The sequence below is a fragment of the Ammospiza caudacuta genome, chromosome 1 (assembly GCF_027887145.1).
Source record: "Ammospiza caudacuta isolate bAmmCau1 chromosome 1, bAmmCau1.pri, whole genome shotgun sequence".
In the NCBI taxonomy this organism is placed as follows: domain Eukaryota; kingdom Metazoa; phylum Chordata; class Aves; order Passeriformes; family Passerellidae; genus Ammospiza; species Ammospiza caudacuta.
The window spans coordinates 92,842,299-92,863,943 of NC_080593.1; the positions used below are offsets into that span (position 1 = coordinate 92,842,299).

The following is a 21,645-nucleotide window of genomic DNA, read 5'->3' on the forward strand; positions in this document are numbered from 1 at the left end:
TTACCTTCTCTTTTCTTATTGGATAAGTGTAAAGATATAACAGGAGTTGTCTCAAAGGTGTAGTTCTCTTTAGTAGTTATATTTAAAGGGGTGAAAACTAAATTTGATGTTAATTTAAGAAACTTAGCTGTTCAACTTCAGAGAATTTCTGAATAGCCTGCTTGTAAGAAAGACTGAATATAACAAATCTTATTTTGTTTTTCACCCAGATGCACAGTGCATTGGTTATTAGTGCATCTCTTGATAGATATATATATTTGCTAAAGCTGACATTCTTTTAACTGCAGGAGGTACTTAAAAATTCATAGTGAAACTATATTAGCATGAAATGAAGTATAATTCCTCAGGAAAAGCAATACAGATCACCAATTTAATTTCTGAATCGCCAGGTGAATACGAAGTGGAATTGCTCTGGTCACCTGTCACAGATGCTTTTCATTTTCCCTGCTGTCTGTACCATCATGAGTTTGTCCCACTCAGAGTCAGTAAAATTAGCAGACAAGTTCACATTTTTCAGGAATATGTCCAAGACCAGTGTTTGAAAAAGACCAGAAATAACTCAATACTACCCAAAATAACAAAAGCCCAAATCAGTCTGCTGAGACTAAGTTGACAAAGCCATAAGATATGTGGTAAAAAACCCAACAAAATAAAGAAACCTACCCACACAAATATTAACAACTTGGTCAGAAATGTTGTTTAAAAGTAAATGGCAATTCAGAAAACACTGTGTCACAAATAAGAGAGCTGAGAAGAGGCAAGTGACTTCAAAAATCACAACTTATTCACTGCACATAGAAGTGAGTAATAAATAATGAAATACATGATATTGAATTAGGAGAGATGATACTTAAAGCAGCTTCCAAAACTAATAAGCAGTACTGAAGTCTAATGCACGCCTGACTTTTCATATACGAGTTCCTCCTCACAAATCAATAAAGCTACTGAAATATTTAAAATTAAACTATATTCTCAAGCACTTTTCTGGCTCAGTGACAAAGATGGAGCACAAAGATATTCCTTGCATGTGAAAAATTAAGGCTCCATTGGCTTTAGTACTGCATATGGATACGGAGTGATTTAGTTCTGTTTCTATCTCTCCTGGAGGGATGTAAGCTATGGAAAATATTGTAAGAAGAGCAGGTTGATAAGGACTGTTTTCAGGAATTGATGGGATCGTAGTGAACAGTTTTATGGAGTAAGTGACAAAAAAGATAATGAGGTCTACAGAAAACATTCAGCTTTCAGCCTGCAGGAACTAGGGCGATGGCAGCAACTTAGGAAAATGGCTGAGAGATCTAATTGAAGTGTGCATAATCTTAAATGGTGTAGATAATCTTAATGCTTTGTACCCAGCATTCAAAGACCAGGGGCAAGTACTGTACTTAAAATCAAATGCAAGCATAAAGAAACACTTATTAAATTAATAGTAACTGCTGAAGTGACCTGCAAGGCATAGGTATTGAGAAAAACACTTTGAGGGTTCCTTGAGCAACAATTAGGTTATTTCCTGCAGCCATCAGCACTGGAAGGAAACATTCATGGCTTCTTCCACTTCCTCAGTAACATTCGAGAGGGGTTTTTGTTTTGTAACTGTACTTGAACCAAGACTGTTTGACATTTTTTATTTCATAAAACTAGATTAAAATGCCTCATTAGGTTTTTTTTAATAACTCCTTACAGATTAAAAAACACAGAATGCAGCTTTATGTTGACAGTTTTGTGATTTAGGTTGTCTGAATATATCTTCATGAGCATTTCCTAGCTGCATATGTTGCTGAAAGGTTTTGTACATGTAGATTCCCATCCGGAGCATCTTGTAAAAATCTGTGCTGACCGCAGATTAAGAAAATATGCATAAAATGTGCATGATCTTGGTTATTTCTTAGAGGAGGATCAATGACACATTTGACATTTTAATGCCAAATATATTATAATCATAATTGTGATTGACATTTCTGCTGAAGGTTTTTAGTGGCAATGTAACCCAAGTTACCCTTGCTGCTGGGCAAGCAGAATTTATTTTGCTGGCAACGTCTGCTGGCAAAAATTTCCCTGATTTTTTACCCATTTTTTTCTCAACGTCTCCCCTCCAGCAAGCCCTTGATTTCTGTACCATAGCCCTTCTTATCCACTATTAAGGATGCAGTTCCAGGTGACTGATGTCAGACTACTGTCTAAGCACTTCTGGGGATGTAACTGCAGCATGCAGTGCTGAGATATCAGAAAAGTTAGAGATTAAAGAAAAGGCAAATTAGCCCAGGCTGAGTCCAGAATTAGTGAGGAGATATTGCTCCCAGGACCTGATCAGTCATCTCTGAGCTATGCTGTTCCATGTAGAATAAACAGTGTCTTTGTATATTACTACATTGCATAGTGAGCCTGTCACCTGTTTCAGCCTGAAAAATCTGAGCTTTCTTGCTTAGGTTTGAAACCAGAGAATGAAGAAATAAATCATTAATTCGTAGCTTAGAATTGTGAAAAAAACTATTTTTGTAAAGATTTCCGTAAATCTTGAGCTAACATGATGTTGTATTCCAGTAAAAGAAATAAAAGATGGAAAGAACTTAATTGGGATTGTAATGGAGTGTCCACTCCACAGAAGAACTGGGAAATCTTCATCCTAAAGCTCACCAACAACCCTGCTCCCTATTTCCAGTAGAGTGAAGGGTTCGTATTCTCCCAAAACCAATATTGCATGTTTAAGGTACCTTTATACTGGTGAGATTTTTTTCCCTCTTTTCATTTATAGGCAGAAGAAAAAATAATGAACCAGGTATTTAAAGACCAAATGTAGACAGAACAGCTGTAGTTTTAGCATGTGTTAGCTGGATGAAATCTGATAAACAAACAATACTAATAGAATGATAATAGTTTTGGGCAGCCAGCCAGGAACATGCTGTGGTGAATAGGTCTGGAAAGATTTTTTTTTTAAATGAAATTTGGCAATATAGCCTGTTTTATCAAAGGTGAAGTGTTTTGTGCAGTTGTTGGTTTCCACTAGATTTTGAGGATAATCTTTATAGACAAGATAAAAGGAAATTGGGTACCAAGAGTATGAGCATAGGAAACTTTACTTGGTTTGGGATAAACAATAATGCTGTGACTGAGGGAGAACAGGTATTTGAAGCTGAATTCTGGTATAATCTAGGCCAGTGGCCAAACACTAAGCAACTGAGTGTGGCAGACAAAAATACACAGCTCTCTTTTGCAATGTAGTTCCATTTTTGAAAATGTTCAAAAGATTTTGTCTCTTGTTCTGTTTGGAAATTGAAACAAAATATGCAGCAGCTTCAGTAGATCTGACATTTCATTTCAATGCTTTGTTCAACCTGTAGCAATAAGCAGAACACGTGTTAGGTGCAAGTTATTTGTGTTTAATCGAGATCTGAAAGTAGTTTCTGGAGCGTAGAAAAATGAATTTATGATTTTTTAGGCTCTAACAGATATTTTCAAATGAATGGTCAGAAAAAATATGCAATTAAAAGAGTATGGCAATTGTTTATTTTCCATTAACAGTGAAAGAATCAAGTTAAGCCTAATTATAAATCTTTAATTTTTTATTTTTGACCCCATTTTTAAATGGGGTCATCTGTTGGAGATGATTCTGCCTCATGTTCCCTGACTACCTTCTGAAACTCTGAACCCTAAAGTTTCTATTAACTTTACTGATTGCACTGTTGATCACTGAATTAAAGGACATTTTCCATAACTTTATCATATACTTCATTATCCTGTATGTAAGGTTAATGTCATAGGTTTGTCAGGCAGGATTTATTAGAACTTAAAATGGATCTCCATTACTTGGAGTGAATTTGATATGTAACTATATTTTGCTCTCGACACTAATAACTATTTCCTGTTCACCAAAAATGTTGTTCTAAGAATTCTTTTAACTTATATTTGTTTTCTGTAGAGTTCATAAATGAAGGCTCTTGCTGGTGTAGTTAATATTCTATGTTGAGAGACAGATGAAGCAGTAGTGCTAATGTCTAGTTTGTTTCCTTCCCTTTTATAGTTTTTTTTTTTTTTTTTAGCGGATCTGCTACAATTTTCAGCTACTGCTTATCCTTTCCATGACTTGAAGACAAAAAAGCACCTGTCAGCTGAGAATGGATTAATAGAATCATAGAATGGCTTGAGTTGGAAGGGGCCTTAAAGATCATCTAGTTTCAAACCCACCTGCCATGGCTAGAGACATCTTCTAGTAAATCATTTCCAGTGCCTTACCACCCTCACAGTAAAAAAAAAAAGTCTTCCTAATACCTAATCCCTTTCAATTTAAAGCCATTTCCCCTTGTCCGATCATTTCATGTCCTTAAAAAAATCCCTCTCCTCTTACAGTCTCTTTTAGACACTGGAAAATGCTACAAGGCCATTCCAGAGTCTTTCTTTCTCCAGGCTAAGCAACCCCAATTCTCCTAGCCTTGTCTTCTTGGGAGAGGTGCTCCAGCCCCCTGATCATATTTGTGGTCCTCCTCTGGACTCACACAGCAGGCCACATTCTTCTTACACTGGGGGCCCCAGAGCTTCAGTCACTGTTCCTAAATCACCATCCTAACCTACAGACTTTTTGGGATTAAAAATGTTTAACATCAAATGACCAAACTTTATACTCTGGTCTGACTTCTTGGATTCAGACATCTACAACAAATTATGTTGTGAGTATTTTGGGGTGCCCAAGAAGGAAACAGGACTGAATGCTCCTTTTCCATCAACCTGTAGGCACACATCTTCCAGCTGAAGTGCTTCTCATATGGATTTTATCAAAATCATATTCTGTCCTTAAAAATATTGATTAGTTCAACAGCCAGGACTGCTTCCTAAAATGTCTCCAGAGCAAAATGCAGCTGAATATCAGTCTTGTTGTGATTAGATTAATTCACTGGAATGCCATCAGCATTGAGACAGGTGCCTTCCAACCTTGAGACCAGCTGGAAGTGCTTTTTCTGTAAACTCCCAGGTGCCAACAGGCAGTCAGTGAAAGCAATTTCAGGCACAGAATTAATGAAGGTAACAGCTGATGATATTGGGCAGCAGTGTTTGACAAAACATCTGATTTCAAAAGGAACATTATCTTTAATCACATGGGTAATATGTTATGGATTATGAAAGGGATGCTCATCCATGAGATCGATTCTTGTCCAATGAGTTTAATACAATGTGTATCTTCATATTCCCATCTGGATGAGGCATCCTGCCCATGTACCACCTAGTGAGACATCACAGATATTCTCCCAGACTTTTGTTTTGCTCTTGCAGCTGTCATAAAGAAAGGCCTTACTCATTTTTTAATTTTGAGTTCTATTTGTTGTAACAATGATGTTTGTCCAGTCCCATAAAGTCTTCAGAATGATGGAATCTCCAGAGCTTTCATTCAAGTAATTATGTAAGAGTGTTATATGACAGGTAAAAATGTAACTATCTACCACTGCTGAAAAAGAATAATTTATTTTTACTATTTTCTTCTTTAGTCAACTTATGCCTTCTTTATGTCAGCTTATCACCTGTGCTGTTTGGGGATGAGGATTAGGGCATAGCTGGGGGGGAGATTGCCACTGTGATTTCTAGGTCCAGCTCAAACCTACCTCCTTGCTGCCTGTATCTAGACACTCCTCTCTAGCAGCTGTACTGGTAAATTGTCAAGAAACAGTATCTTTGTTTTTTGAACTTTATTACTGTGCTTTGCTTTCCCCTGCTTTGAATATCTATGCAGGCAATTTCAATGAAATTGCTGCACTTACCTTTTTCTATTGACATATTTCCCAAATATATAGGTGCTTGTAACCATTTTTGCAATGTTACTTCCACATGTTTTTCCTCCAAGTCATCCATCAAAGCTGATTAGGCGATACATTTTGTGCATTGAGGTGGGAAAAGGCATTCTAATCTATCCCTTTTCTTATTATACAAGCTATCGAGTATTTAAGGTTCACTTTAATATTCTTCTAGAATAATTTTTTTGTTCTTATTTCAAGTACTGTTATGGGATTAAAATTTATTCATAACTTCGCTAGAGGCAAGATCAAATTCAGTGGCAGTTTGACTGCACATCTGGATAAGTTGGCTTGTATAGTAAGGTTACCATGAATTAGTATTTAACCTAAATACTTATATTTTATAATTACCATTCTGTTAAAAATGCAGTTTGTTATGCTTCAATCTGTTCTCTGTCTCTCGGTTAAGAGTGTATTGTTCCATTTGTTATGTGACATCATATAATGCTCAAGAGCGGCAGCAGGCAAATCTTTTAACTCTTCATTAGTTTCCATTCTGGTTCTTCTAGCTCCCGGGACCAACAAGTCATCACATGCTTGAACTTGAGTATCATTATTGTTGGCACAGGCTTGTCAAAGCATTAGAGCTGGCAAGGCACACAAAGGAGTGGTGTGTGGCGTCACAAGTACACATTGCTGCAAATCATCATCTTCCTGAGTTTTGTTCTTGTTATTTTTGTACTACAAGGTTCTGAATATTTTCTGTGGAGCTTTCTGGTTTTCTGCCCTTTACTTGGAAATAATTATTTGCATTTTCTTCTTTTTTTTGCAGAAAATACTGCTTTCTATCTAAGCATACATGACATGCAATCTCTAGTTATCATGATAAATGTTAGCATCAGTCAGTTGAATCAGCAGTTTATATCCTGTTTAGCAATGCTGATTAATCAGCATAATTTAACTTTCTAGAAAATGAGCGAGAAATAAAGGTGATAGCTGCCATATATGAGCCCTCTCCATCAGGACTGGCTTTGCAACAACAGGGCACATGATAATTTCTATCAATCATTAGTAAAGTACTTGTACAAGCTTAGTGCAAAAACCTAGGAAAACTAAGCTAATCTCTGGTGCTCAGTAAGCTGATTTCCCCATTTGCAAGCATGAATCAGTTCTCTTAGCAGATGACATTTTATTCAAGGGATTTTACCCTGTTACCTGAAAGCACTTTAATTTCCTTTTCTTTTTCCACCCCTTATATAATACTCCATGAATACAGGGTGTAGATATTAAACTCCAAATAGCCACTTCCTTTCCCTTCCACCCTCTCCAGTAGGAGAGGGACAAAGGCAGAGACCATGGGTTGAGATAACAATTTACTGAAAGCAAACAGCAATGGACTGAGAAATGCCCAGTAACAGCAACAATATTGATAATAAAAGTATACAACAGGAGGAGGTGCTTTACACACAAAAAGGTGCTCACCACCTTGACACAGTTCTGCGTGGCTGCTGGGACAAAGACAAGATGGCGGCCGCTTCCACACACAGCACCACGTGGTTTCCCCAGACAAAGACAGGGTGGCAGGTGCTCCCCCCAGCACTCTCCTTGTCCCTGGCTGGGAACAGGAAAACAATGGACAACCCCCAAAAGCAAGATTGTACACATTGAGCCACACTGCCGCTTTGGAGGCTGGACTCGATTCCGCACAGCTATGGCTGGCACTGGTGTTGCCACCTTTGACTGCTCTGTCCAGGCCCACTTGGCTCCTTTCAGCTTGGGTCAGACTCAGCTAAGATCTACGCATTTGGGTCTACAATAATTTTGCAAAGGATTACTGTTACTGGATTACTTTAGCTGATACAGTCCATTTAAATATGACTCATTAATAGACCTGCTGCCTTACATGCGGGGAACTGTTTACCCAGGGATAATTCTGCTCTTTTATTTTTCCTAGACTTCTGTACCATACTACAGTGACAAAAATTAAACACATACTTCCTAGAGATAGTAAAACAACTGAACAGAAGAAGATTACTTGCCATTCCTGGTGCCTTCCTTTCTCTCTGCAGTACATGAGACAGCAGTGTGGCTTCATTCAGCCTTCCAGCTTTTGGACTCATATATGGGATATATACATGGGATATATAGTGTTGTTTCCTTTTCTAATTTCATTTTAGCTTTCTAATAATATTCATCCTTTTTTACATAATTCTTAGTCTTCCCCATTGATTTCATAAGTGCTGCATCCCATTTTTTTAAATGAACAGAAGAGCTTATTATCTATCATATCTGCTTCTGTACTGACTTTAAGTTGAATGCATCATTCCTTCCTTACACAGAAGAATTTGACAGCACTTCAGACTGATGTTTCTCATGTAATCTACCATACCCTCTTTAAACTTAATATAGGGGTTTGAAGCTATCTTTTGCTCCCTTTTTGCAGAACTGCTCCTTTCCACATTTTGTTTTAGCATCCTTTTTCTTTCACATCACTATCCAGTATTAATGACAAAGTTTCTATGAAAATGTGTGGATTTTCAACTATATTAATATTTTCAAAAAATATTATCTTTCTTGGAAAAATGTAATTCATCAACACATATGCCTGACCCCAAAAACTTCCATAATAAAATCTTTCTGTATATTTTTCAGTTTTTCAGCAGTCCACCAAAGTCTATTCAATACCCTGGTCTATTTAGTTCTCATGTTGTATTATAGTTAATATTTCATAGCTCTTACTTGAATGGTAAATATTATCTTATTTTCTATTTCAAAGTTTTATACTGCTTCATTTCAGAAATTCCCATTTGAGTCATGCCTTATGTTTCCCTACATACTCTCATTTTAAGTTCAGATCCAGTTGCTCACAAATTGGAAGCAGATATTCTAAATATATTCTAAAGAAAGATTTTTCAGAGATAATCTAGGAAGATGTAGGGTTTTCTGACAGCATTCAAACAGATAGATAGTTATATAATATATATAAGCTTTTTTAAAATCTAGGTCTACATACATATATGCACAGAACCTATTTATGTATGCACACACACAAACACCACACACAGAGTCATGATGTATCACCCAGTAGCTGTCCACTGTGTCTTCTGCTTTATAACATCTTTAAAAAATGTTTTTTTCTTTTCATTCATCCTTTCTTGAAGTTTGACTTTTGGCCACCACCTTTTAGCAGTTCTGTAAAGTAATTTTCTCTGAATGAATGACATCATACATCCCACAGGTATTTATTGCTGACTTATAATAAATGATTATCTCTCACTCCTCCTGAACATGGAGAGGCAAATGTAAACACCTGTAAAAAAATTATAGAGCAGTGCATGAATATGTATGCTTTGAAAATGCAATAATGGGAAAAATAGAACTTTTGTAGTTTGCAAGGAATTGTATGAACAATATGATTGCCTTTGCTAACTAACTAAGATATCAAAATAAATTCTTGTTACAAAAAGCAGGGTGGCTTTCAATCCTGTAGAATGAAGTTAAGAAACTATTAAAAGTCTTTCAATATGCAAGTTTCAAATCAGCTGTGAATAAACAACTTTGGCCCTAAAATACAGAGGAAAAATGCTCAGTTAAAAAGGAGTGTACAATCTTAATGCATATGTGGGTGGAGTGTGTTGTGATCTTAATTGCTTTCTCACATTAAATAAAGGGGGTTTTATGAGTCTTTTCTTTATATTTCCATATAGCTGTGCTATCTCTCATACTATTTCAAAAATATCAGTTCATTTCTTAACATTATCTTTTATAACCACTTCTTAGAACATAACGAGGTTTTATTCCATTTTTCATCCTTGACCCTCTCAAAGCAGAATATTGAGTGCTGGTGATTTTGGGGTTAAGTTCATTACATGTGCCAAACTCTTACAAAGATAATTTTAGGAAAAGTTAAATATTTTTAACGACTTAACTTTTTCAGGCTATTTCTCCATCTCTTACAAGGGTCTTATTAATTGTCAAAGTGGTGCTGAATGAGACTAACCATGATATATGTGATGTTTGAAAGGACTTTGAATACATCCTACAATAGAAGAATTGTTTGAACATTAAATTTTCCCATTTTTTATTTTAATGAAACCTTTATTTAAAAAGAAAATGAAGAGGAATATTTTTTTTTTTGTAGTTTGGATGTCATTAGTTTTGCACTTATATCTGGATTTGTCTCACTTCACATGGCTGAGAAATCTCTTAGGAGACTTCATCTTTCTGTAAGCAATGAAGAGAGGTAATGTTTTGCTTCTTTTCTTCCAAGGAAAATTGAGCAATTCAGATACTAGTTTAGGCCCTTTAAGTCACTAAAAAATCACAAAGGATGGTTTTGAATTGTCTTGCTTATATCATGGATCTTCACCCTAAAGCAAGCTCATACATATAGAGATGCTTCTCAGTACTATGGATCTTTGTACTACTGATCAGAAAAAAAATTCCATTCAATTTAATAATCTGAGCTGGGTGAACCTTGCTGATGTTTCTTGCCACTACTGTTCCTTCAGTGTTGCTCTTCACTTCTTTTTCTTAAGATCAATCCAATTATGTTTGATCCAAACCCATAATAACTTGAAGAGCAGGTACTTTGCAGTGAGCAGGCTGGTGGGCTGCTGAGAGGTATTCCTCTTATGTTGGATTTCTAATGTCAAATTTTCTCTCTTTTTCAGTCATCAGTACTGGTCCTTATTTCCACTTTCATTAAGCAGTGAGTGCATGATGTTCAAGCCTACCAGGCTAAATAGAAAAGCTGACTAGGTCTACCTGGCAGATATTCATTCTTCTTTCCTTATGGGAATGGTTTTGGAAAATCAAGATGACAATATATCATAGCACCTCATATTGCACTTTTTTCATGAAATCTAGTGAAAGTCCAGTTGCTATATTAAATCGTTTCACCTCAGAATTATGTGATAATTACATTATTCATTATCTCCTGACCAGTGAAGAGAAAGGGTCTTCTATTTTGAATTGTATACTGTAAACTAACCAGATTATGCACACTTTAAATTGTTTAGATGTGTTTTAATTAGGAAAACAAACTACATTCAGGCCATTACAAAAATGCAATATTTTCTTTGTGAGTCTAAGATCAAACAGAGAATGTCCTGTTTCTGATAGTCTAAATCTAGATTTCTATAAGAAAGAAATAGAGAATATAAGAATATGAGAAAGAAATTTTTTTTCTTCTTTTTGAAGAAAAGACTTGAACTGGTTTTTTGGATTAAACTTGTTTACTCTGAATTTCAGAAAAGGTTGTCTAACTGAAATGTATTGAATGCTTGATTTGGAAAGTGAAAACTTAAAGCTATGGTTGATATATAGTCTTGAATTCACCTACATTTTCTGACTATCTATTGATTTTGAAAGTCTTTAAATAATTGTATCAGGAAGCTTATTTTGTGTCAGTCAAACCAATTTAAACAGTACTTTAAGAAACCTCAACCAAAAATCCTGGCTGAAAAAATGCTTGGGAAGTACATTCCTAGAAGCCTAAAAAGAACCGGAGGGAATGACCAGAAGTATCCTTGGAATAGGAGAGTTTTCAAAAAGTGAATGTGCAGGCATTCTCTTCAAAATGCGGTCTGAAAAACATTCACAAAAACACGCTGCCTTTAACATGGGCAGAAGAATTCAATGAAGTTTTCTGTTTGGTTTTGTATGTTTTAAAAGGTTTCCTCTTTTCTTTTGTAATATGCATTCTCTCACCATGAACAAATTTCAGTGTTTTAGCTATTGAATCCTCTTTCATAGCACAAACCACAGGGGGCCTGCTTCAGTGAAGGAAGCTGAGACCCGAGTAAACTTCTGAGTTTCAGCCTTAGCTAACATAATGATTTTCTGTTTTTCTGTTACCTCTAGCTGTTTTGGTACATGAAGACAGGAAGTTCTACTGGAGATTTATCCATTAATTTTAGATATATAAGAATTTGAGAAAATAATATTCTCTTGGAGAGATTCTCAACTTTTATGAAGAGAAATTGATGGAGAATTCATCACAGAGATTTATTCCCTTGGGCCTTATTGCTCTGTGTAATACACAAGATGCATTATTGTAAACAGAGGATTTTACATCACTGACTTTTAAGATTTCCTAGTTTAATTTTTCAGCAGGTGGTTTATAGAGCTAAAGTATTTCAAAAATCTCTTTAAAAGTAAATGGTAGTTGTAGGACATTCAAGATCTATGAAGATGAAATTTCTCTACATGACAGCAATGTACAGACTGTGTCTTGTTGCACTGAGAAAAGCAAAGATTTTTTACTGACTGCTAGATGACTTATGGTGACTTTCATTTTTTTTTGTCCTTTGATTCTTTTCCAGCTTTCATTTGCAGCAACAACTCCAGAGTTGGCTGATAAGAAAAAATATCCTTACTTCTTCCGGACAGTGCCATCTGATAATGCAGTGAATCCAGCAATTTTAAAGTTACTCAAACATTATCACTGGAAAAGAGTAGGAACTTTAACCCAGGATGTACAAAGGTTCTCTGAGGTAAGATTTGGATAATTTATAGAACACACAGAGAGATACTAATATCAGATTTCTAAGGAGTTAGTTCCTTTATTAATAGCAATTCAGGAAAAAGAAAAAAGTCCCACTGTTTCAGTCCTGTTTGGATTTCTCTTAGTAGGTCACATTTGCTGTACTGAATAAGCTTAATTCCCTTCTGGGGTTTATTTGAGTGTCTGTAATGAAAGCTACCCATTCTTTTGCATGTTTGTCTGTTTTTCACACACAAGATCATTGCACTCCAGTGCAAAGGTTCCTTTATACTCTTTGTTTTGCAAAAACATATGCTTTTGAGGGAGGCTTGTATTCTGACTCTGGTTCCCTTAAAAAGGAAAATAAATCAAATTTCACTGTGTTCCTTTTGTGCTCTGATTTATTACAAGCATCAATCTGAGCACTGAGGAACAAAATCTGGTAAGTCTGTGGCTGAAAATATTGGAGGAGATTACTGAGACAAAAATGTCTGAAGCCCTCAGAACTAATAAGATCACATACCATGCACCCCACAGATTTTTCAAGTTTCACCCTGAGCAACAGTTTGGTCATAGAAATTGCAATAAAGTATGGACTAAATGCCATTAATCAAGGTTTCAACAACTGAATGAAAGAAAATATATGTAATGAATCAGAGCAAGACAAGGAAAAGATTTGCCCGATTAATTAATAGAGAGGTAAAACTAACAGAGACACATGCCTGATTGGTTGTTGGAAGTTTTTTCTTTCTCAGCATTGATTTTATAAAAGGCTGACTGTGCTCTGAAGACTAGCATAATTAAAACTGGGGAAGAGGGATAAAAACAGGTTAGAGTCATCTTGGATGAGTCAGATATTTTCAAATTGTCTGGCACAATTAATTCACTATGGAATACTTAAGAAATCTTAGACTCTTCCCTTATGAGCTTTGAGAATTAAAGGATAAAAAGTAAATGAATTATAGGGGGAGGGAAGAAACATTTGTATCTGTCTTTCCAGAAAACACACAAAGGCCCTGGGAATTGTAGGCCAGTCAGGTTAAATTTGATTCCTAGAAAGACACTTGAGCAAATAATCTGTTTGGAATCACACAGGAGATAAAAAGATGCTAAACAATGGTGAAAATGGATTTGTCAAGAATAAATCATGTAAAGCAATCTGATTTCCCTCTGCTACAAGGTAACAAGTCTCAAGGAGGTGTGATAGGTGATGTGCAATATTTCATGACTTATAAAATGTTAAAAATGCTCCTAAAGAAAAGTAGGGGAAACTTAATTTTGGTGACGATACTGTAAGAGCAGTCCTGTGTCTAACCAATATTTCTGCAGCAGATGTTAATTGACATCAGGTCAGTAGAATATTTGTTTTCAAAACAAATGCTGAAGCAAAAAGTCACCAAAAAGTATGGTATGCTTTACCCTTCTCTGTCTTGGAAATAATTTCAGAGAGTAGTTATCAGTGGTATACTGTCAAACAAGAAGGATGAGATTCTGTCAAATGGTATTCTCTAGAAAAAGATAAGGTTTTCTCCAGATAGTATGATAGAGAAAATGTTTATTAAATTGCATTTGATACCTACTTGGGAAAAGCTGCAAGTACTTTGTTGAGGACAGGATTGAGTTGCATGATGATATTGATACTGGCTTGACTCCAGGCAGCAGCAAAGCACCACACAGCAGCGTGGTCATTCCCCTGTGAGCAGGTTTGGGGACAGACTCTGAAGGGCAAAAGCCAGAAAACTCAGGGGCTGAGATAAAGACAGACTCGTAGGGAAAGCAAAAGCCATGTGCACAAGCAAAGCCAAACAAGGAATTATTTCATTGTTTTGAACAATGTTCAGCCATATCCAGGAGAGCAGGGCTCCATCACATATAACAGTTGCTTAGGAAGATAAACACATCACTCCAAATGCCCTCCCCTTCCTCCGTCTTCCCCCACTTTATATATTGAGTATGACATCATATGGTCTGGAATATCCCTCCTGTCCGTTTGGATCACCTGTCCCACCTGTGTCTCCTCCCAGCCCTCCACACAACCCCAGTCCCTTGCCAGCGATGCAGTAAGGAAAGCAGAAAGGCCTTCACTCTGTGCAAGCCCTAGTCAGGAATAACAAAAACATCTCTATATTATCAACCCTGTGCTCAGCACAAATCCAAATTCTCAGAATCTCTGCTGGTCAGAGTGACTCTGAGATACGTACAAGCTTCTTTTTCCCAGCCGGGCAGCCGAAGAAGGAGTCAGGATTCTTTTTTCTCATTCTCAAAGTTTTTTATTATTTCTTATCTATAACATTCTTTTTCTGACCCACCACAGGTCTGTCTGGCAGGTCAGGTTGAGGCACACTGCCTGTTCTTGGGGCAGTGTTATTTTTTTATACTAAAAACTATGTGTACATTATTTACCATAACTTCCCAATACCTATCACCTATGTTAGACAGTGAGTTTCTACTCTAAACCAATCTAAAAGTGCCAACATCACCCAGAAGATGGAGGCTAGGAAGAAGAAGGAAAAACGACAAGGCGTGCCCAAATTTCTCCATCTTAGGACCCTGAGCCCCCATTCTAAATACCTCAAAAATCTGTTTTTCACCCTGTGATAAATTCACTATCATTCTACTTAAACTTTCTTGACTTGTAATTCTTCATATAAAGGTTTTCAATTGTTTTCATGGGTCAAGATCAAAGGCACAGGGGTCTTGGGCTGTGTGCCAAGGTCTCTAAACCCCCGGGCAGGGTCTGGAGTCCTCCAGGGCAGCCAGATGAATTTCCTGGGTTCCGACACCACAACACAGACCCATACTGGACACTGTCAAGAAAACTAACTCCACCCCAGCCAAAACTAGCAAATTGATAAAGGTTTTAATAAAAAAAATATTTAAGTGAAAAAGTGCAAAATGGCTATATCTTTCCAGAGAAAGATATGTCAAGCACTACAACAAACTGCAAATTGAATAACAGGCAGGACGTTTAGACTCCTTGATTTACTGTAAAAAGTAGAAAGGAAGCAAAGAGCTCTTGTTGCACCATCCCAATGTAATGCAATATTAACACTTAAGACACACAAAGTAAATTATAACTCTACTTAGTGATCATTAGGTGGAAGTTGGTACATCAGGTCTAATATCATTTTCAAGAGGGAAGGAGATCAGAGAAATCTGTAAAAAACATTGAGTCACTTGGAAACGTTTAATGATAAAGATTAGAAGTGAAAAAAAAGTCAAATAGAAAGGGTAGATTGTTGAACTTCTGTTGTATAGGGTTTTTTAGGATAAAACGAAACAAACACAACCCAGGGATTCTTGGTCTTCCTCTGGGACAGCCAGAGGGACTTTGTGTCTGTCAGGGTCACTTAAGAAGTTCTAAAACTGCATCTTTCAAGGGTTTGCAAGAGTGCTGCACTTGAATTCAAAGTCTCTCCATTTCTCTTGAAAGGTAAGCAACAACTTTCTGTGTCTGCAAACCCAATTTTCTGTGATTCATTATAGCTTTCAAGTAGTGCAAGATTCAGTTAAAGCTTCCTTGAATTGCAGTGATTTTTATACAGCATGTCTTCTGGACATGATTAGAGCTCTATTCTTCCTTTTTCAGCTCCATGTAGAGTTTTTCCCTTCCCCATACAGACAGTGAAAGCACAGGAAAAACTGCAGGAACTAATTAATTTGCTGTCTGGGAGCAGTGAGGAATGGGAGTCATGAGCAGTAGAGCAGAAGAGCCTGCGATGGCTGGGCAGAGCCCAGTCCTGCTGCAAGACAGGAGTGCAGAGCCAGGGACTGAGGCCAGGATCGGCCAAGTGTGCAGATCATCAGGCAAGTAAGTCCATGGCAGTGAAGCAGGTCCAAGGCCAAGCTGGCAAATCAATCCACAAGTCAGGGCTGGGTCTGGTGTCTGCTGGATAGGTCTATGGCAGAGACTGAAGGCACAGGGCTAAAGGCTGGATAGAGCTCCAAGAGGAAGGACCATCAAGGCCTGTTAGTGACTCTCAGCTGCTGGTCAACTGAAACTATAATTTTCCCTCTAAAGGAACATCAGGCAAAAATATTCTTCTTGACTTTTTTTGAAAGTGACAAAATAGTCAAATAGGATCTAAACTGTCTCTGTTGTAAAACGCCAATCAGCTTGGGATGTGAATGGTCTTATCTATAATGAAAATGCATTACATGCCATTAGATCAGAAGTAACTGAATATCTTCTCTTACTCTTATACAAAATAAAATAAGCAGAAACTAATGAATGGGATCTTTGGAGAAGACTGTGAAGTAGCTCAGGTGGTTTTACTCTTTACAGTGAGACAGAGCAGTTCTCTCATTTTTCCATATCCTATCTCCCAAACTGCATCAGTTTGACAGATCTCTCTCTTTTTTTAATCTACAGCAGTTTGGATATCTATCTAAATTTCCTCCAGTGGTCCTTCCACCTAAACACATGGGGAATTAGATGCTTGTTCTTGCATAGCGACTTCCTACCCATGTAGTTTAGTCAATAGGAATCCTGACTGCAAATCTTTACCTGCCATCTAAGTTTAGGGGTTTTTGGGCTGATGACTTTTTTTCCTTAGCTAGATCACTGTCTCTTGTCCCTCTGCAATTTGTACTTTATCTTATCACCTGAATAATTAAAGCTCACCTAACTTGTCTGCAGTTTAGCTGCCCCTTAAAGTCACCAAGCTGTCTTTTTGGTTTACTTTGCCTTGTAATAATGAGGCAGTTGTCCAAATTACTCAGTTTATCTGTCTCACTCCAGTATATCTCTGGAGGCCAAGATCACAGAGGATCTATTTCAGTTGTTTCCTTTGGGAATCCTTTCCATCAGGGCTTTGGGTTATCACCCATTCCCTTTTACTTGGTTAAAAAACTTCTCTTCCTTATTAAAAAATATTATATCTTCCGTGTTCTCCAGGTCACAAAGAGAGATTAAGGGTAGGTAGAGAGAATGGAGAACTTTATGCCGCTTTGCTTTCAGTTCTTGGAACACACGGGTAATACCTATATATCTTATACTGCTATTGCAGTTTGAGACTCCCTTTCTTGGCATTATTTGGATTCAAGGATTATGACTTTTCAAGTGACCTGTGGCTGATTTTATGGCTGCCAATATGCGAGCTCACTGTTAGCATCCTTTGTGAGTTCTTCAGGTCTCCATAAATATCCTTTCCTTTGGGTTAATATTTCAGTTGTGTAAGTTGACTTGGTATAAGAATAGTGTACACACTTCATCAGTTCTGTTACTTAACTAGGACAAATTCATACCTACTGTGCTTCTGTGTCCTAGATTTTATGGATTGCTGCCCTGTTTTCATCCTCTGGGAGAAGACTGTTTCAAAAGTTAATTCTGGGGCAAAGATTTATAAATGAGGTTACAAAATATTTCAGGATTTTCAGCTCAAAGTGAGGCTGTGGTATATAACTGTAGGGTAATTTAGGTTGGAAGAGATCTTGGGAGGTCTCTTGTCCAACCTGCTGCTCAAAGCTAGTCTAGCTTTAGTGTTTCATAACCCTGAAGAGTTATAGCTGTTTGTCCTGGTTCTGGGCAGGAAGGGTTAGTTTTTGTAGTGTCCAGGAGGGGACATCTCCAGGACCCAGAAGTTATTCTCTACCACCTCGTCTCATTGCTGGGTTTTGGGGGAAGGGAGTCTCTTCCAGGGAGAAGGGGTCCCTTCCAGCTCTGCATAGTGTGGTGGAGAGAGCAATCAGAAATTTTTGTTTCCATATGAATTGTTCACGTCTTTCTTGTGCCTCTGTCATTAGTATTGCTGCTGTTACATTTTCTTCTCTTATGTCATTGCTATTTCCAGTAAATCGTTCTTATCTCATCCCATGATCTTCACCTTTTGTGCATCTTACTCTCCATCCCACCACAGGGGAGGGGGAAGAGGGTGTGAGCAAGAGGCTCCTGGTTTCACTGGGAGCACTAAATTGGAGAATGACATTCCTGAACCACAAGACTGTTGCACACACACAGTTTTTGGAAAAGGCCTGACTATGTCCTGTTGCTGATTCACGGATGAGCTTTCAGCTGGTTGAAACTTATGCAGTGGTTGGTGCCTCAAATTTTATTGCTGCCTGCTTGGGATTGTATTTTGAATTAGGCAAACCAAGCAATATTCCTGTGGTTTGTTGTCCTTCATGCTTCACTGGGAAGAGTCATGGAAATAAAGCCATGCTTAACTATCACTAAGTCAAAAGTTTTACATGTCACCAGTATTGAAGAAGATGTAAAGGCTACAGAATATTACTGGGAAAGAGAAAAATGTATACTCATGTACTGGTTTTCAGATAATGCTTTATTTGCTTATTAGTAATTCTAGTAATACCTTGCTTCAGTATTTTTCTGTTATTTCCTGGATATTTTTCATTTTATTTATCGACCTTTTTATTTATGTTTCAAATTGGAAGCTGACACTTGATTGCAATAGTACACTAAGAGGGCTTCCTTATTTTGTGATATAGACTGGCTTAAATTACTTCTTTTTGCAATCATCTCATGTTGAAATTCATTGAAACTGCATATTAACTTAGCATTTGATAGAATATTCATGATATTTCTAGATTTAAAAAAAAATATATATACATTTTCCTCCCACTGAATACTTTGTCTGGAATTGTTTTTAAAATAAGTTAAATTCTGTTCATCTCAAGTGAATCTTTGTTTTTCCCTACTTCTTAATAGACATCTCTTTATGTGATTTCTCTACTTCTTCATGGAAATATTGAGAACTTGTAATGAAATTTTTTATATGTAGGTGGCATTTCAAAAAGGCAGAAGAAGTGAGAAGTGTGCAGTATGATAATGATATCAATTAACGATATCAAGATAAAGTATTCTCTCCTGTGACTCTGTCACAGTCTTCATTGAGTTCAATAACTTCAAAGTATGTCAGTGACAAAAACTTAAGAAAAACAAACCTTGTAAGTGGACAAAAAGGCATTTTTTTTCTGGGGGACATGATGAACTCTAAGGATTTCTTTAGATTATATTGCATTTTGTACACTGACAATTCAACTTCTATGAAAATCAGCAGGCCATCAGGGTCCATCTTACCTAAATTTAAAGAATTTAGGAACTCTAAATTCCAAATCTCATCCCAGAAAATACTGGAAAAAATTTAAATTGTTCCCAAGAAAAGCAGCTAACAATAAGTCTTCTCAACATAGTATATGTCTGTTGCTGTGGAGAAAGCAGTGTAGAAGTATTATTAATCTAGAGTTTTATTTATTGCAGCCTTGCTTTGTCACTGTTCAGTCAACAGACTTGCATCTGAGTTAGTGGTCAGTTCTGATAACAATTCATTGGATAAGCAGAGGCAATGAGAAAGTTTTTTGTGTGCTAAGAGGACTTGGGGAAAATAAATGAGCTAGCTGACCTTTGACCTTTCAAATTTCACTAAGAAAACAAGCTTGAGACACCAGTTTTACATGACCGTATGTATACATCATGTAGCTCTCAAGATGTGATTATGCTTTTTGACTTAGGTTTGGCTTCTGAGGATCAAAAACAGGAGCAGAGCTTTCTACTCTCCATCACAATTGCCAAGAGGTTTTAGGGCAGCAAGAAAAACATTACTTTTTTTTCCATGAATGAGCTTGGAAGCCTCAAATATACCAAAAAACATAAACGTTTAATCTGTGAGCTCTGAATAGTACACAGCAATTTCATCCTAGAAGGAGTGTTCTGCCTTCAAATTTGATCAGGAAAAAGGAAAGGCAGAAGATTAGATAGAGACACAAGGCAGTAAAAGGAAAGTATGTGAAAAAACATGAAGAGAAGATAGTGAAAGCAGGAAAACTGAGACATTATAAATGTAATTCTTTAACTATAAAACTCTTAAAAATGTCTTTTCTTAATGCTTGTTTTTTTTTCAAAGTGTCATGTACCTGAGATCTTCTTTCATATTACCTCATTCCAAATTCCTGGCAGATTTCTGTAGCAAAATCTGAGGAACAATTTATTTCAAGTTTTCTTGACCTTGCAAAGAAGAATGAATTTCTCTATTCTTCTGTCTTGTAACTATGCTTTCCGATAATTCAAGTTGATACATTAAGATCTTCACAGAAAGGCAGTCTCTGAAATTTTACTAATTAAGGGAAAACTGAAGTACTAGATCTAGTATGATTCTTCTGGGTCCTGGTAAATATTTAGAAGCCGTGAGACTATGGTAAGGTCATAAGACTATGATATGGGAAATGGGGATAAATCAGAGAGGTAGAACCTTAGCCCAGGTTTGTCCCTCTTCATAGGAAATCGTCTGTGTACAGTCAGCTGCAAAATAGGGGGTCATTTTAGGTGAGAATTGTAAATAGTAGATAGAAGTGACTATATACAGGCAGCCTTTTAGTACCTTTGCAGATGAAGACTACACAGCTTCCCTGGGAAACCTGTGTGAGTGGTTGGTGATCCTCTCTGTTGCAAAGCATTTCCTGATGTCCAGATGGTACTTTCTAGGTTTCAATTTATGCCCTTTGATCTTGTCACTGGGCATCACTGAAAGAAGCCTTTCTTCATCCTCTTCACCTTCACGGTCCTTCTCTGGTCTCTCTCCAGTGTGTCCATGTCTCTTGTATTGAGAAGCCAAGAACTGAACCTGCCACTCCATGTATGAGTTCGGCAGTGCTAAGCAGAGGAGAAGGATTACTTCTTCTGACACACTGTGACAACACTCCTTCATGCAGCCCAGAATATTATTAGCTTTATTTGCCACAAGGGCCTGTCTGCTGGCTCATCTTCAACCTCGGGTCTACTAGGACCATCTCCACCAAGAGCTTTCCATTGGGCAGATCCAGCATATATTGCTGCAGGCTGTGTTCCTCCCCAGCCCTGGACTTTGCACTTCCCCTTGTTGAACATGAGGCTCCTGCCAGCCCATGCTAGTGTAACCCTACTGTGTATCAGTCACTCATCCCAGTTCTGTGTCATCAGCTGACAACCTTGCTGAGGGCACCCTCTGCCCCATTGTCCCAGTCATTAATGAAGATGTTGAACAGGAGTGGAGCTAGTACTGACCCCTGAGATACGCTGCTACACTGTTACCTTCTGGGCTCTGCCTTGACCTCATGCCATGGGGTGCAGCCTTTTGGGCCAGTTTTCAATGTACCTCACTGTCTGTTTGTCCAGCTCATACTCTGTTAACTCTATGAGAATATTATGGGACAATGTCAGAAGTCTTGCTGAAGTCTAGGTAGACAATATTCTATATCACCTTCTCAAGGACTGATGTGGGGGGGACTGGCCTGTGGTTCCCTGACATTTCCTTTCCTCCAGTCTTCAGGCACTTCTCCCAGTCACCTCAGTCACAATGATTGTTTGGTTATTGGTACAATACACTATCACCTACATTGGTGTGCTCAGTAACTGTTTGCCCACAAGATCTCATTGGCCTCATTATCCATCCCTAGGAAAATCTCCAAATATTCCAGCTGTTCTGCCTCATAAAGGGCAACCCGACC

The 21,645-nt window shown here is 37.4% G+C and overlaps 1 protein-coding gene across 1 annotated transcript in view; it reads left to right on the top strand.

Moving 5' to 3' along the window:
* Positions 1-21,645, top strand: part of GABBR2 (gamma-aminobutyric acid type B receptor subunit 2) — a 454,077-nt gene that overhangs the window by 168,507 nt on the left and 263,925 nt on the right. Inside the window, exon 3 of the mRNA XM_058809544.1 lies at positions 12,044-12,214. Within this exon, the coding sequence (XP_058665527.1) occupies positions 12,044-12,214 (171 nt within the window). The remainder of the gene's footprint in view (positions 1-12,043; positions 12,215-21,645) is intronic.